Here is a 17,118-nt window from a genome sequence, read left to right as displayed (position 1 = left end):
ACACCGACGCAATGACGTGGGAGAAAATCCGATGTCTGCCAGCGGTGTGAAAGGGTCAAGATGAGTTATCTGACCAAATCTTGCCACCCATGCTCGTTCATCTCTATGAAAAGGTCATTTATAACTATTTCCGTTTAGTTTTAAGCAAACATCCCTTTAAATGGTGGTAAGTGCCTCGGGGACAAAAGAAGTTACATCATGCTTTGACAGCGAACGCAGTCGGAAGGGGCAATTCAATGGTTTGGTCGACAAAGGAACTGTAGACAGCTATCGTTTTGAGTCGATGCAGCGGATTTCGTATTGAGCCTATTTGCCGTCTCTGTTCAAGAGTGTGTCCTCCGCTGTTCTTCATTGCACGTACAGATTTTTGCAAAGCTCATAGCACATAGAAGTGGCGAGGAGAAGGACTCAAACTGAGCCGAACGACTTGACCGGGGGACGGCTGCCAACTTCAGCTAAAAACATTCAGCAAAACACACTTGCGCCTTCATTTCTCACGTTCGTTGAAGTTTGTGGAGCTAATTCCATTTCACTATCACGCGTTTGAAAAAAAAGAAAAGGGGGGGGGGGGGGGTTGATGCTCCCCTGACAGCAACTCACAGTTAAGCCGTGGCTTTCATCTCCTCCGGCTCTGATGAGCGACGGAGCGTCGAGTGTTTACTTGACTGATAATTTTGTATCGTGAGTCAAAGGAAACGTTTGACTGACATGTGCCCCCAGTTGACCCACCCACCCCCACCCCCTCTCTGCCTCTGGAAACATTAAGCAAATAAATCATGACGCACTTCAAGCATGTGACGTGAGAAACATCCCTAGTTTTCCGGTAACTCGATTAGACTTTGCTCAAAAATGTGAAAGGTCATGTCACGGGGCTGGATTCTTCAATGACCGTCCTCTTCACCGTGGTTTTCATTCATAGTTTCCTTCATCTGGAAGTTGACTCTCCACAGATTGAATAATAAAATCTATGTATGTGCAGTCAAGTCAACTTTTATTGTCTGTCGCTCCCCCTACAAACTGTGCGGCAGAAGGACATGTCCTTCCTTGCGGAACAAAGTGCAAAAGTAGAGCAGCATTGCATAAAAAAAAAAAGACTAAGGACGTGGGTGTGTTGTGAACGTGTGATGTGTCATCTTTAAATGAGTGTTTTCTCTCGGATACTCTCTCCTGTCGTAACACCAGCAGCACCTGTACATTTCTGTGCTTGTTACACCATCGGGAGTCCTGAGTCTTAGTGCGGGTGTTACGTGTCACAGGGTGAGATCAACCGGATAAACCCATTTGATTCCCTGACAGTGGCAGTCATGCCAGCATTCACACGACTACGCAACAGTGCCTGCCTTAATTCCACTCGCTTTTTTCACATTAGGATAAGGAGGGGCTGCTAACAAGTGGAAAAAGAAAAAAAACAAACTTATTTTCGGTATGCCGGCCTCTTCATCTCACACTCCTTCATGTTTATTTCTCAGATCAGCGCCGCTGACTGGGGACAAGCCGAAACGACGTATAACCTCTATGAGGTTCTTTTCAAGGTTCACAAGGTATGTTAAGAGCAGGGGGCTTTGATGTGCATAAGGGTTGTTCAAAAAATGGGATCACTGTGGTTTTTTCATCTAAAGTAAAGGATGGCCCCCCTTTTGTTAAGCAGATAGAATAGTTGTTTCAGTCAGCCGGCTAAAAGCAGGGCTCTCTTGAGGCGAGGGGAGGAGACATATTCCTGATCCACAGGATATGTACAAATGTTTTTTTCATTTCATTAAAACTGAGGATTAATTCATTAATTCAAGAGACAGCAAGACCCCTTGGCCCATCGTGTAATAATGAAGGGGGTGGGGGGGGTTTTTGTGTCGCAGCTGTGGCTGGCGGAGGACTGCTGGCTCCAGGCGAGGCTCTACTTGGGGCTGGAGCACTCACCCGAGCAGCAGGACAACGAGAGTCTGTGCTTCAGCATTCTGGTGGGCCACGGCCAGAGCCACACCTTCAGGGTCGAGCTGGCCACTGACCTGGCGGTCTGGGAGAAGTCCTTCCAGAGGGCCGTCTCCCTGGAAGTGCAGCGGATACGAGTGAGTGGCTTCTGCAACGCAGCGTTGACGCGCCAACGCCTCCCGTTGGATTAGAGGGGATTCTCGACTCACAGCACCTTTCCCCAGCCTCAAAGTGGCAGCATGCGGCATTTGATGTTAAAATGAAGACCACGGCACTTTCTGTGCTTTTACTTTTTGGGTTTGAGAGCCAGATAAGGCAGATAAGTACTGTCAACAGACTCAGGTGACAGCTAATATGTTTTCTGCAGACTGGTCTCAAAATAGCTAATTTGAAGCTTTGTATGCCAGAGAGAGTTTATAGAATTTAATTGCACTGTAAGTGTTTCTGTTTTTGTGTCCACTCCTACACACCGCCATTAAATTACAATACAACACATAGCAGTTACGCTCATGTCAGCCTTGACTAAACAGAATAAAATGACATGATATCTATGATTATAAATACAATGTAGCATTACATGCGTCAGGTATAACACAATAATATTATAGTAATACATTTATTTATATAGCGCTATTCACAGACACAAGTCACAAAGTGCTTTACTCAGCAATAGTAATAAAAGTAATATAAACAGTACAGTATACAATATCAAACACAATGAAAGCAGGGAAAATAAGAAATAAAAAATATAGACAAAGACACAGACAAGCTCATAGAAAATATATGTAGTCACATTATAATTGGAATTATCATTAGTAAAAACACGGAAGCTGAAGGTTTGACCTTTTCTAAAGTTGATTGGTTCAAGATTCCTTTTCAGAAGAATGTAAAAACTACTGTATTTCTCTTCAGTTCATACAGTAGCTAATATATGCTTATATAGGAGCTGGTCCTGTATTTGTTCAATATGACCTTCCCCCATCTTCTACACATCCAGTAAAAAAGTGAAGAGTCAACACACAATGTTCGATAGTTCTAATGTTATGAGCTTTAGTAATAATGATAATTCTGAAAAACAACAACAAACAAACAGGTAAGGAAGTAATATGCCTTTTACAAAATCAAGTCAGGGCAAACTGCTCAGTTTCTGTCCGCACGTCCACAATCAATATGTTATTTGAACTGAGTCGTTCATTACACACAACTTTTGAGCTAAGTACACCGTTTTTCATATCAAAAACCCGGCTCACTCATCACTCGATGGCTACTCGATCTAAGTTCTATCATATTTCAGTGACTTTTTTAATATTAATTTTTAAACATTAAAATTTGACCAAAAATCTGCCAGCAGGGTGCAAAGCTGTGATTTCTTCAATAAGTATTTCTTTGACAAAATGACTCTTGTCATTTATCGAGATCACCTTGATGCAGTGGTCTGCGTTCCTGCTTCCCAGCGAGAAGACTGTTGTTTTGTCGCCCGCTTCCACAAATGATCTGTCTTAGCAAAAAAGGATTTGGTTCGAATCTCGGTTAAAACCACTCGGGGCCTTTTTTTCTTTCTTTCTTTCTCTGCCTTACTGTGCGTCGCAGCAGTCGATACTCGGCTATTACTCTTCTAAGCTCTATCAGGTTTCATTGATTTTATATCAATTGTTTTTTTTATCACTAAGTGTATACTTTAGGTTCAGGTTCACGCCACTTGTGTCTTTTAATTTTTAGATTTTTCCTCCTTTCTTTGCCTTACTGTGCGTCGCAGCAGTCAATACTCAGCTATTACTTTTCGCAGCTCTATCATATTTCAGTGATTTTATATATATATATATATATATATATATATATATATATATATATATAATTTGTGAATGCTGAGTCTTTTTTTTCTTTGAGGAAATTACATTGGTCATGTGTGATCACCTCGGTGCAGTGGTCGGTGCTGTCCCCTCCCAGCTAGAAGACTGTTGGTTCGAAAAAATCCAGGTTCACATGATCTGTGTGAGCCAAAAAGTGCTTCGCGGCAGTCGATCCTGTGCATTCACACATTGTATATCTGCAGGAAATGCGCTCCAAGTTAAACTTCATTGTTGTCAAATATTTTGAAGACTAGTTTATTTTTAATAGGACAATTGAGTAGAACTGCCCCTTAAAACGCTGATGGTTCGAGGGTTTCGGTCAAGTCCTGTTGCCACTCACTACTTTTAATGTAAAAGATCTATTATGATGATAAATCTGGTGTATTGGTCACATTGTTTTTTTAATCACCTCCGTCCCTTCCTGACATTAATTTAATGCTTCAACAGTGTGAAGTGATTGCACCAGAGGATACGTGTTTATATGTTGACACATTATGGTTTCTGGGCTGTTCGTTTTTTTCATATTAGGATATTAATTGAATTTAAAATTGGAACGTGGGGCACCACTCTGTTTTCCATGAATGTTATTGTTACTTTAAATGCATTTGAGCATGAGCAACGTGAAGAACGAGTCCTCACCTCAATGAGCCAATAAATTGCCTCTTAAGCAAATATGTGTCAAGGGTGAAGGCGATCCGGAGTGTGCGTTGGCAAGCAGTTTTCGGCAGCGGCTGCCTCATGTCCGTCAGGAGGCTTAAACATGAACACGCGCCGGAAAAAATTGACACAGCTGATGAGTGCAGGCCTTATTTTTTGTTTTTTTGATTTTTGTTTCAGTTTTTATTGCTTACCTCAGTACACACAGGGCCAGCTGGATCCAAAAAACACAACACTTTGCCGTGAGGATCAATATTTCTTGATACCTGTGTGAAATGTGCTTTTTTTTTGTGCTGTCACGTGTTAGATGAATATCTCCTGGTTGTAGTAACAAGTACATAATGTGATTTTTTTTTTCTTTTTCTCTACTGTGACTCACCAGGCATTATTAATTGAGGAGGTATGTTAGCACAAGTGTAAGCAAGGCATGGAGTCCAGCAAAGTTGACGGCCCGAGGTATTAATATTTAGTCACAATGATGTAATATATTATATATAATCTCTCGCCTAAGATGAGCGAGAAACATCTGCTGAAGTTTGTTGGTGGTTGTTTTGTCGAGAACACAAACGACTTCTAGATGGAAGCGTTGCAGCGATTCAAAAAACACTTTGGAGCCCAAGGTCTGAATTGTTCTCCTCTGCTCTTTTCTACGACTAATTTTTCTGACTGAACAAAGCAGAAAACTGAACATGTACAGCGTTTGACAAAAAAGTTGCAGGTTGCTGGCGAACAGAGGGCAACCGAAGCATTTCCACACAGTCCGCAAAACAAAGCACACACACTTCTATTTGATGAGGCTTTCACCAGCACTGTTCGATTTTCTCCTCATTTCTTTTTTTTCCAACTCACCAATCTTCCTAAACCGAGACAGAGATGAAAAGAGCAGGGAGAGGCACAGATACAGGTTTTTCTTTGCTTCAAGCGCCACTGTAATCATTCATGGGTCTCATGTGTCTGTTGTAACATCGGTTTCTCATTTAGTTTTTTTTTTAGCCTCCCCGTAGCCATAATTAAACAATATATTCAGGAATTAAGAAAGTATGCCACTTGTCAGGTCAGAATTTTCACGAAATGGCCAGCGGCGCCATTTGTAATTTCACTCCGTTCCCACCCTTTCACCCCTAAAGCGCAGCCAACCAACCATAAAGGCTGAAAATGCTATGAAGCCAGAGGGCTTTGGTGCTCAGGACCCTTTAGTTGGAACATTTATTAATAGTACAATGCAAGAGCACCTGTCACAAGATATTTGAATCACTAGACAACTGAAATCCTTTTTTTAAGGTCAGCATGGGAACCAGATATACTTGAATGGCTTCCCGTTTCACCAGTCGTCCTGTAGGATAGTAAATGTGGGTGTTACACCAGAAAGCAGCATGGCTGACTCTGGCATGGGACACTTCAGCTATAAACCGTCCATCTGAAGGTCTTAGGGACCGTGTATAATCCGTTTATGTACGCTGGGCTCATGTGGTCACTCTGAGTCATAATTTCACTGGATTCAGTTACATCCCCCACTTGATTCTGCACATTCTAATTCCAAAAGGTTAAAAGTGGAAGGGACCTGTATGTTGTATATACAACAACATTACTTTTGTAAAATTATTATTCTTAATGCACAGTTAAAGCTACAGTGTGTAATATTTAGAAGAACGTATTCACAGAAATTGCATATACTGTCCATAATTGTGTGTTCATATATGTAAATCACCGGCAACCAAGAACCGTTTTTTTTTGGTTAACTTTGAATGAGTTAAATATAGTTACATTAGGGGGACCGACCTCCGTGTAAGTCTCCACTCAGAAGTAAACCGGAAATGGAATTAGTGGTGCGCCACCATAAAATGTCCACTGTTAGGTGCTCTGTTGGTTGCGGTTTGCAAATTTACCACCAGATGCCGCAGGAAAAGTACAAAAATCACACACTGGGTCTTTGAATTAAACTCCATGTAGATTAAATTACTTCCTGTCTTTGCTGTTTGAAAAACATGGTCAGCGGTTGGCTTTCCTGTGTGGTTCTGTTGATAAATCTCTGATCCGTCGTACAAACATTGGATTGCACCATCTACCTTCCTTTGTCATCAGGGGACATTTTTTTTGCAATTCATACTAAATCATTACAGTACATGCAGTTTATCACACCTGACCTCTCTAACATGATGGCTGGAACTGCTTCTCTTCGGTGAGCCACCTGATGTCAGATGATGGTGATGACGATGCTACTCACAGCTGGTTTTAGCTAAAACAAATTGCTCAAACTTCCTTTGGAAGTGTTGTCCATGGCTGTCCAGGACAGGTATTTCCTTCCTTGTATCAAACTCAGACAAAGAAATGACTAGTTGTTTTGTTTTTGTTAGGTCTGCTGTTTTATCGAAGGCCTGAGTGAAAAACTGGAAAGTTCTCGCTGTGTTATTCAATGCCTTTTAATATCTTGTTCGTACCATATCATTTATCCACTCTGCGACAGTTTCTTCTAGACAAACACTTGTACTCGCAACTTGTTTTTGTCAGTTCCATGTGTGAAGTTTGAGTTGGGTGGTGGATACAGGTTGATGCGCTCCAAATTTCCATAAAATAATGGAAATGATATCGGACAGAGAAAGAAAAGCTTCTTTGGGTGTTTAGGTCCCTATGCAGTATTAGGCCGTTCTTCTGTACACAGGGTCACACTCAAATGAAATTTACCATAAACAAAAGTTCACTGTCTGACTGTAAGATAGCTATGACCTTCCTGATAAGGTAGACAGCCATAACAAACAGCTGAGCGTGTCTGTGTCTCAGAGTCAGTTTGTCTTTTTGTGGGGATCCCAGAGAAGATTGGGATCTTCAACAGTGAGTCCGTGCCACGTAAAGGGACATCTTTGAGAATTGCATTACACGGCGTTAACTTATATCGCTCATCTCTCTTCTCCTCGATGCATGGAAAATCAACAAACTCACTTCTGTTGAAGACATGCGTGTCTCCCGAACCAGCTCTCCAGCAGCTCACTTGGTTTTTTTCCATCACAACATCCATTTTCATGAATGAGAACAACGATAATGTTAACAAAAGACGAACTGTTGGTGAAATGGACCACATTCCGTCGTGCCACATTGACATTATATTGTTAACTTGGCAGTGACACTAAAGAAGTGGAGCATTGATTAGATTGTCTCCTCTGTGCGCCTGATGATAGATGGGACCATTACACTAGGATAGCGAAGAGGTACAGGAGGGAAGGTTTCAAACTCACCAGGAGATGAATCCTGTGTGAAAGACCACCTCCTCAAAAGTCCCTTATAAAGTCCTGGTGAACTGGTTAGGTATATGATGACCTATCCGGTTCACTCGCTGCCAACAACAAAGGCGTGGACACGAGTAAATTAAATTAATCCATTAAGTGGTGGAATTTTTTTTTTTACCCCAGCACAAAGGCAAGAGGTCTGCAGGATAAGTGAAAAATGTGCATGTTCCCCTCTTTCTTTTTTCCACAAAACAATATCAAGTTCTGCTGCAGTGCTCCTGCTGCACCAGGCAACATATAGCTTTAAAGAGCATTGATAATAAGCAGAAGTGTTTGACGTTGGAGACACAGTTAACTTTTAGCCAGCCAATCTGGACGAATCCGACCAGGGTGTGACATCAATGTCAACTGTCAAGCGGTAAGAGGAGCTAAGGAGAGTTTTGAAAGTCCCACCGACCCACATCTCCAGCAATCTGATGATTTTATTACCGATTTAAAACGTCAAATGTGCCGAAATCTGACTCCTGGATAGACTGAAAGGATTCGAGATAGACCTACAATAAAACATGGAAGAGGATATTTAATAAGAGTGGTCTCCAAGTGACTGCAGCTCAAAGCCAGGGCTGCATGGGCAGTCCCCCTCCCCATCTGATAAAAGCAAAGGGGATGAAATATGATAATGTGGCATTTTTTTTCACGCTTTAATGACCCAAATGTGGGTCACCATCATTTGGGAACGCAGGGAAAGTGATGAAGGATTTCAGTTTGCCTGTGATTCCTCTGTTCTCCGGCCAATTAGGTCCGCCTCCCGTGGCTTCTGAGTCGGACTCAGCAGAGTCCAACGACGGCTGACCGGCAAACTGATGCGTGCGTCGCATTAATATCACTGATGGGGTAGAAGCGGGGGGTACAACGGACAGAATCGTCCAGTCTGCATTTTTTTCCTCTGTGCCTTTTTTTCCCCCCTTTCTTTTTTGGAGGTGATATTAGTTTTAGATGTAGTTTTCTTATGCTGGGATCAGACTACGAGATATTTGTGTCTGTTACGATGGTCACTGTGAAAAATTAGACAATTTTAAGAGACTGAAATACTTGCCATGTTGTGGCAAGGTGATCCCTAGCATCTCTTTCGACCTGCGTGACGTCACTGGAATGAAAAGCTCTTGTGACTGACCTCTGGGGAAAAGGTTGTAAACAAATATGGCGTCCAAAGCAAGTTTGTATCATGCCATCTTTCTCGTGCTCGGAAAAGCCCAAGAACCTTTTTCTCTGTTTCACAGTTCCAACCTTTGGGACATCAACAACATCAATCCTTATTCACTTCGCCATATCCACATTTGTGCGAAGCTTCCTTTTCTTCTGGCGGAGCGCTGTCCGCCATGCTCCTATTGGTCAGCATCACAGAGGTGACGGAAACCCATAACTGTATCTCAAAAAAGACGTTAGAAAACACTTCTTTAATTATTCACTATACTAAGGCATTTCATTTTTGTGCTGTAACTTGATAGAGAGGCGAGTTTACACCGGCCCCCAATCTGTTTGGTTTTGCACAATGCTGGTGGTGGCGGCGGCCTTGGACAACAATGGGTCCTCTCGACTTTTGAGAACAACACAAGGACAGGTGAAACTGGCTGACGTCCATGTGGCTGAAGGTGTTTCCTCGCTGCAGGGTGTGGTCAGTGCACAGTGACATTGCTGTTGGGTGAGGAGAAAGGGTGCAAAGGTGAACACTTGGCAACACAAACCACACCCAACAGCTGTTATCAAAGGTGTAAAGGATTGGATTTTTTTTGTTTCTTTATGTCTCACATCCCAGAAATCTACTTTAACCTTCTCCTCCTCCTGACTTTTTTTTTTTCTTTAAGTGCAACACCACACTCTTCCAGTTTTTTTTTTTTACACCTGTACACCTGTTTTATTTTAATCCCTCGCACATGCCCTTACGTCTATCAGGCTTGGCCGAGGAGATTTTCTTTTAAAAAGAGAAAATCACGTTGCATTACCCCGTCGCTAATTCCCACAGAAAAAAAACATCTTCCAATTAGTGAAGAGCAGTCGCTGCTCACCGTGTGACAGCACATTTGTGCACGTGGTGACGGCGAGAACCCAGCGGTTGGCGTGCCGCTGGTTTTTAATCCGCGTCACAGCTGAATTCACCACTCAAGACAGGCAGGTTGAGCCCTAACTAAAAGGACTGCACAGTCCCATGCCATATTCTCTTAAACCCCCCCCCCCCAGCATTCTCAAGTGAAAGAAAAAAGCATAATGGAAATATAACAAACCGCGACTCTGTACACACCCCTGGTATTCCAATTGACTGGACAACATAACTCAAAAATTCTATTTGGCAAGTAAACCCCTCAGAGGGATAATGTTCCACAGAGAGCAGGACGCTCGCACGTCATTGCTTCCAAAAGACCTGTGAAAAGAATTGTGAGACACGTGCTTGCATGTGTTTCAGCAGCGTCAAAAATGAACGTTAAAAATTTATGGCCTCCAAAAATGGATTTCCCCTGTCGCGTGTCTTGACAGAGCCTTCACAGGACGCTGCTTTTTGCCAACAGCTCATTTTGGATAAAGAATCCGATTTGCTCCTGTTATCGAGATCTTTCCGAGCCTAACGGGCCCAACTGGCAATTGTGAAATGTAAATATGACATATGGGCAAAGTGATGCTGCATATATTAAATTTTAAAAAACAGCCAGCATATATAAGGATACAACACAATGTTTCATACAGCATCTTGTTTTAACACTGGGAACTGGTTTAGAATATAAGATTATTGTGTTTACTTCCGACAAAATTAGTTTACATATTACGACTTGATACCACGTGATCCAAATTTCGTGTATTATGGCCAAAGATCAACACGGTCAACATCTGCATTTACATCCTTACATGCAGACTAATTTGCAAACACTTGCTGTGAGTCCATAATCCTGTAGTTATTAAACTATTTGAAAAAAAACAACCCCAATCCTATCACTTTCCTCAAACTTGCAGCTTCAATGGTGCCAACCTTTAAAGGTTATGACGACTGATAATCTCAGCAAGAGAAGAGATGATCAGAATTAACTTCACTGTACGAGTGCGGTTAAGTAAGGTTAACCAAACAAGGAGTTTGACACAAGAGTCATTATGTATGTTAATGTTGTCGACCGATGTCACTGTGTTGCATTCTGTTGGCAGTTTATTAGGTCCGCCTTCCTAAAATTGTTGCAATCCAATAGAACTGTCATCCAATAAACCTTCTCCTAATAAGGATCTAGTGTTCAGTTTTTAGATTGTCATTTTACTGCAAATATATATATTTTTCTGCTCCTAATATTGTTTAATGTTCTCCTTATAATCAGTGTCATATCGGCCATGAAAAAAAAATCAGTCGCCTGATTAAGACAACTGGCTGGCAATTGCACCAAAGTCGATTCCATCGAAATGAGTTTAATTCACCGAGAAATGTTGAATGCTTTAGTGGACACTCGCTGATTATTCTTAGAATATATAGTGTATCCTTGGAGACCTCTCTTACTGTAAGTCAACATATATTCATGGTTATTCATTCTCTTGTCAACAGTCCAAAAGCTATATGTGCAGCAGCCAGGGGAACGTCCTGTGCTTCACCATAGATTTTGGATCGGGCTTCACCTGCTCAGAGGGCCCCTCAAAGGTAAAGTACTACTGAGTTCGTAATTCTTGTTGCCATCCCGGCTGCTATGTCGCCCGTTCTCATTCACTTGGGCTACTATGTTCTTTTGTCATAGATTACATGTTTCCTCGAAGCGCTGTTGCGCATCAAAACGTCAGGTCTTGATCAGGCAGATCTCTCCGTGGCGAGACGTGGCATGTGAATGTGCTCATTACTGAAATCACTGTGCCGCTGTGTTGTAAAACCCTTTCCCTTGTAGACCGTACTGTGGCGATATAAGTTCTCTCAACTGAAAGGCTCCTCCGATGATGGGAAAACCAGGGTGAAACTCCTCTTCAAGAATGCCGAAAGCAAGCAAATAGAAATGAAGGTAATGAACGGAGGTTGTTTTCATCGAAATGAAAGAGATTTTTTTTTAAAAAGCCCACTGAAATCAGTTTATTTCAATAGATCAAAGTTTAAAAATGTTGTATTTATAACAGGAACACGTCCTAACAATTGGTTTGCCTCTCTGTCCCTGACTTGTTATTCCCACAGGAACTAGAGTTTGCCAATCTGACGGCCGTCCTTCACTGCATTCATTCTTTTATCGCTGCCAAAGTTGCCTCCATGGACCCTCTCTTTATGTGCAGCCAGAGCTTCCCTGGAAATTACATGAACAGTTAAGAAGGCCCGCACTCATCGTCCTGTGCACCCAAGGAAAATCTCCAGTATTTTATGCAGAGCCAACTGATGATGTATATCTTGTTCTTGCTATTTTTGTATGAAAAACTAATGTTTGTTAAAGATAGTAGAAGTAGCTAATGTATGAATCAATGGTGGGAGGAAGATGTTTTTACATTTTCATAATTTAATCAAATTTCACTCAGAAAAAAACACAACCTGACAGCATTTATTTAAGTTTTTCCCTCTCATTACATAACAGACACAGACTCTGTTACTGTGAAAGATCAGCATCAGTTTGACAATATGGTGTGTAACTGCCATACATTTAACTGTATGACACAGATTTTTTTCAGATCTCAGCAACTGTCACTGTGTTTAGCAGAGAATCTATGAATTTTCCTTTCAGGAGGGAACTACATTTTCCACCGACCGCACGAATCCGATGCTGGTTTATTCTCACGGGAGGAAGTTCACATCTGCCGCGGACTGCGTGATCCGTCGTGATGAAAAGCGAACCTCTCTTTCTTCCCGGCTCCTCTGGTTTACGCACTTTTCTTTTCCCGTGTCTGTGAAGAGGGAGAGAAAACTAAGACAAACACCATAGGATGTAATGCAGTCCAATTAGCCCCCAGATAACTGATCACTCAGATGAAACATGCAAAGCTTCACATAGGCAGCATTTACTGGAGGGCAACCTATCGTGTATGTTTGTGCTGCTGTATCCACCTTACTGTATTTCCACATTTCTCCGGCTAATGTGGACATTTCACTGAAATTAGGTCTTTCAATGTTGTTGAAGCTCCTATTCTAATACACTGGGGTTATGTCATGGTTTCACTGCTAACATACGGCACATATTGGCTGTGTTTTCAATACACTGCTCATAAAGCACAACTGCTTATTACTGTATATGTCACATGTACCCGCTCCCTGTGGGTTTCGAAGGTCAACCTTGGAAGTGGAGGGTTGTTGGTGAATGTAAACTTGAACATCGCCAAGCACAGACACGAACCTGCTCCTCTCCTCGTCGCCTGTTTGACTGCTGAAGACAAATTATGAGATGACTTCCAGGCGATATTGTGAGATTCAGTACATGAATCTCATGAAATCATCTGGATGACTCTCTCTTGCTCTTTTGCTTTGAATTTTTTTTTTTGTGTGGGTATGTGGGTGTGTTGGACGATTGGGACGAAATTGCTTTCCGTAATCTTAACGTTACTATGTTGTTGCCAGGCAACCAGCAAAAAGTACACAAAATCTTCCCTTAAGAAAAAAAAACAAAAAAACTCAGGAACTGAACAAATCTGTGAAATTTTTTTAGGTAGAGGCCAAACCGGTTTGCTGCAACTTCAATGTTCCATCATGTGAGGTGGAAAGAACAACAACATTCTTCCCATTCGCAATCACTGGAAACGGAGCCGCTGTACAGACATTGATATATTTTAATTAGCATCACAAACTGGCAGGCGATGACAGGTTGTGTTTGATTGGCGCCTGGCCAAACTGGGTAAAAAAAAAAACTGGATGCATCATCTCCACAGGTGGTCTGGCCGTCCCTCAGGTCCCCGATACAAATTGTTTTAATCCTGGAAGGCTTATGAAAGGAACACCACAGCACCGTAAGGAACAACGGTGTTGGCCAGTAACTAATTACTCAGTAATATATTACCGTAATACAATTACTTTTTTCAGTAACTAGTAGGATTACAATTTCGAAAATAGTCATATTACAGTTACTGATCCAGGTAACGGCGCATTACTTATTACTACATGATGACGTGTACGCGCCGGCAAGTCACGTCGGCTACGAGATAACAAGCTAAACGAAGGATAGAGGATGACAGAGATCTGGATAAGCTCTTCGCTGGGTACGTCGTAGATAAGATGTTTGAGAAGCTTCTGCTGATGACATACAATCATTGTTTCACTTTTGAACATTAGAACCCATTTTATGTTCTGTAAAACCATCAGATACTCCCTGCTGCTCTTATGACTGAATATGCAGAACCCCCAAAAGTAATATAGGAATATAACGAGTAAAGTGACGAGGTAATATCATTACTTTTTGTAAGAGTAATAAGTAATAAGTAACTTATTACCCGTCCTGAGTAACCAACACTGTTGACCAACCAAGTTGACTGGTCACAGCCCTACGCAGCTGTTTCGTTGCCTTGTGTAACATCCGATTGAATAAGCCTGAAGGACATGTATTGTGTCAGTGGTAGGTCAACGGATTGATCATGACAATGGCTTACATTTTGGCTAAACCTGTGTGATGGGTAACATTAGTCACTTCTGTTCTCCAGTTGGTTTTGGTGTGGCAACCAGGTGGTGATTCCAATCTGTTCTGGCTGTGTTGTTTTCACAAGACGTACCTGCCCAATCCAGGAAGACAGGGCTTGGCTGGCTAATTTAAATAAATAAAATTAATTTTACTTTGGCCTTTTTAGTTCAGTGAGTCACAGAGGATACAGAGTTGTTTACATCAATGAGCTTGACATGATACTACCTTTGGCATGTCTGTATTAAAGGAATAGAGAATAAACCCTAATATGTTGAACATGTCTGTCCAAGCTCCCCCCCCCCAACTTTGGCCAAGAGCCAGTTAACTTGGAGTTCAATGTTTGGTGCAATGAAACCAGTGACGTCTGTAATTTGGTATCATTACTTTTTCCATATTTCATATTTTCATTTTTTAAATGTTAAAAATGCTTTTTCTCTACGTTGTCCACAATGTAAATCTCTTGATTGTAACTTCAAAGTTAAGAATAATCTAAAAAGTCAATATGAAACCCAACGTGTCATTACTTTTACGTGTAAAAAGTAAACTGTCCTGGTTTGGTGGCAATGCTGTGCCTGTCTTAGCCTCGCGTGTTACATAATAACCGTACCATACTTTTCCTGCGGGGTTGAATTGCCATTCAAAAAGATACAACCCTTCCAAAGCTTATGTTCTTTGACATCAGTAAAACATTAGTTTCAAAACCGATCTTCACCACCACAATAAATTGCATGCTTATGCAGCGTTTGCACCTTGCAAATGAGTAAACACCTTTGCATTGGCAATGAATAAACGGGCATTTGTTATAGAACGCTGAATAATTTTATTTTGTTATTATGATATTGTCATGAGACGTGTTCTATTATTAAACATGCATGGAAATTTCCCCAACTGCCGGGTTACCCGCAGCCTCGGTATGTGCTGACTACCAGTGACTCAGCTTTGACAGCCAACCCTCCCCAAGTGGGCTTTCAAAGGCATCATTAGGCAACTTGGAGGGGAAAAAAGAGGGCGGAGAGTTGCTCCTTATTGCTGGGCATATATTTTTAAATGAGCCAACTCATTGGAGAAGTTGGAGAACAGACCACAGTGGCAGGAAATGGCCGTAAAGTGGATTCACCACCTCCTGACAGTGATCATTAGCCTACTAAGCTTGAGAAAGGTAGAATTTATTATTTATTATTTCACTCGTGTCACATATTTTGTGCATCCTCTAACGTATGTGACAATAATTGAGTAAAAATTGTGCAGTAGCTGATAAAGGTCTGCCCGATGTCACAATGGGGACAAAATATTCAGACGCATGCCGCAAGTTTTCCTACGGATATCAGCCGACTCGTCCCCCCCGACAAACTCCGAGATCCCTTCGTTGGGAAGTTTGGGGTTCAAACTGTTTTGTGCCGAAGCTGAAGCAGCCACCGTGACAACACGAGTGGCACAGAGAGCCACATCTGAGATGATCCTTAGCCCACTGCCGAGGTCGCTGCCAGCTGCTGACACACACACACACACACACACACACACACACACACACACACACACACACACACAGCGTCATGAAGTTGCATCAGCGGAGCATGAATTCCAAGTACACTGCTCAACTGTCAATGGGCCGTGACACTCAACAGTCGACTCCAGTGCTGGTGGCGGCACTGAACCCTGAATGCTAAGGTATTTTCTGTGGCGAGGGGAAGTTTCCAGGGCAAAACTTTGTGGAGAGCCGTCGTGGCCTTTCTCGCCGCTGGTAATCCCGACAGTCCGCATCTAAAAACTCAGAAAATAGGCGCGGTGAGGACGGAGCCACATGGACGGAAAGCAGGACCGTGAACCCATGAAAGGCCTGCAGTGGCTGCTGCTGATACCCTGTGCCCTTTTATTTCATCAAATCGGTCCTTGAAGGAAAAAGTTAGACAGAAAGGCAGATACACCCTCCTTGTATCTGTTAGGCCCTAACCCTAACCCTTAATTATTGAAATCAATGATGCGATTATAAATAGAAAAGCTCTTGTTATTTGGTGAAAGCGGATGTGACCAGTATGTGCCCATACTGCACAGGTTTGAGTTTGTGACTGCCAACAAGTGTGACAACTGAGCAGGCGTAAAAAAAACAACTCAAGTCACTGGACGCGGCGGATCATCGGTGAACTTTTACCGGAGCGCTATCTAGACTGCGGTGACCTTCGAGGGGAAAAGGGAGCCAGATCACTCAAAATGGAGGAAGCTTTCACAGTTGAGTTGCCCCCATCCACTTTAACTTAGTCTCTTCTGTAAGAGAATAGAAATGGTGTAACAGGCGGCGAAGAGACTATGTTATGCCAGAACTTATTGCAAAGTGCCAGTAAATAAAGGACAATGTGGAACAAAATGGAGTATATTTTGATATTTGGTGACAGAGTCACTCATGATATCTTTTTTTACACTTTGACAATCCTCAGTACGTATGTGCATTATGTGGTCGCGTCACAAACTGGCTTCCTTGGTCATCATATGTCTGTATGCGAGAAAAAGAATGCACAGCATGCGTCACTATTATCTCATGTTTTCTCTGGTATTGTTCCAGGACATATCCAATAGGCTGGGATAATGGGAGGAAAAAAAGTGCTTTTTTTTCTCTTGAATCAGTCAACCAAGGACAAGAAACACACTGAATCTCTGAGTTGCTCAGTGAGCGCTGGTTTGTTTAACCTTGGACTCCCTGCTGTCGCTGAATATATAAGCAATGGACTCCCTGCTTTATCTCCATACATAAAGACGGGCTGGACAGGCCATACTGCACCAGGACATCTCTGTATTATTGAGAAGATCTTTGACCATTCAACTGTAAATTTGCTGACAAAAATGGCTTGTTTTGTCAATTTAATTTTCTGCGCA

The 17,118-nt window shown here is 42.1% G+C and overlaps 1 protein-coding gene across 4 annotated transcripts in view; it reads left to right on the top strand.

Moving 5' to 3' along the window:
* The window catches only part of sntg2 (syntrophin, gamma 2), an 81,776-nt gene that overhangs the window by 46,259 nt on the left and 18,399 nt on the right, over positions 1-17,118 (top strand). For 3 of the 4 annotated variants that reach the window (XM_035611093.2, XM_035611094.2, XM_047327274.1), the window contains 5 exons: positions 1,470-1,541; positions 1,854-2,063; positions 11,229-11,321; positions 11,560-11,670; positions 11,838-11,961. In XM_035611093.2, coding sequence (XP_035466986.2) covers positions 1,470-1,541; positions 1,854-2,063; positions 11,229-11,321; positions 11,560-11,670; positions 11,838-11,961 — 610 coding nt within the window. Of the gene's footprint in view, positions 1-1,469; positions 1,542-1,853; positions 2,064-11,228; positions 11,322-11,559; positions 11,671-11,837; positions 11,962-12,372; positions 17,091-17,118 lie in introns of those variants that run through there. The other variant, XM_035611096.2, reaches the window with a different exon arrangement.

Source organism: Scophthalmus maximus, chromosome 15, assembly GCF_022379125.1.
Source record: "Scophthalmus maximus strain ysfricsl-2021 chromosome 15, ASM2237912v1, whole genome shotgun sequence".
Classification (NCBI taxonomy): Eukaryota; Metazoa; Chordata; class Actinopteri; order Pleuronectiformes; family Scophthalmidae; genus Scophthalmus; species Scophthalmus maximus.
The sequence above is the reverse complement of the archived record's forward strand: the minus strand, read 5'-3'. Positions and strand labels throughout refer to the sequence as shown.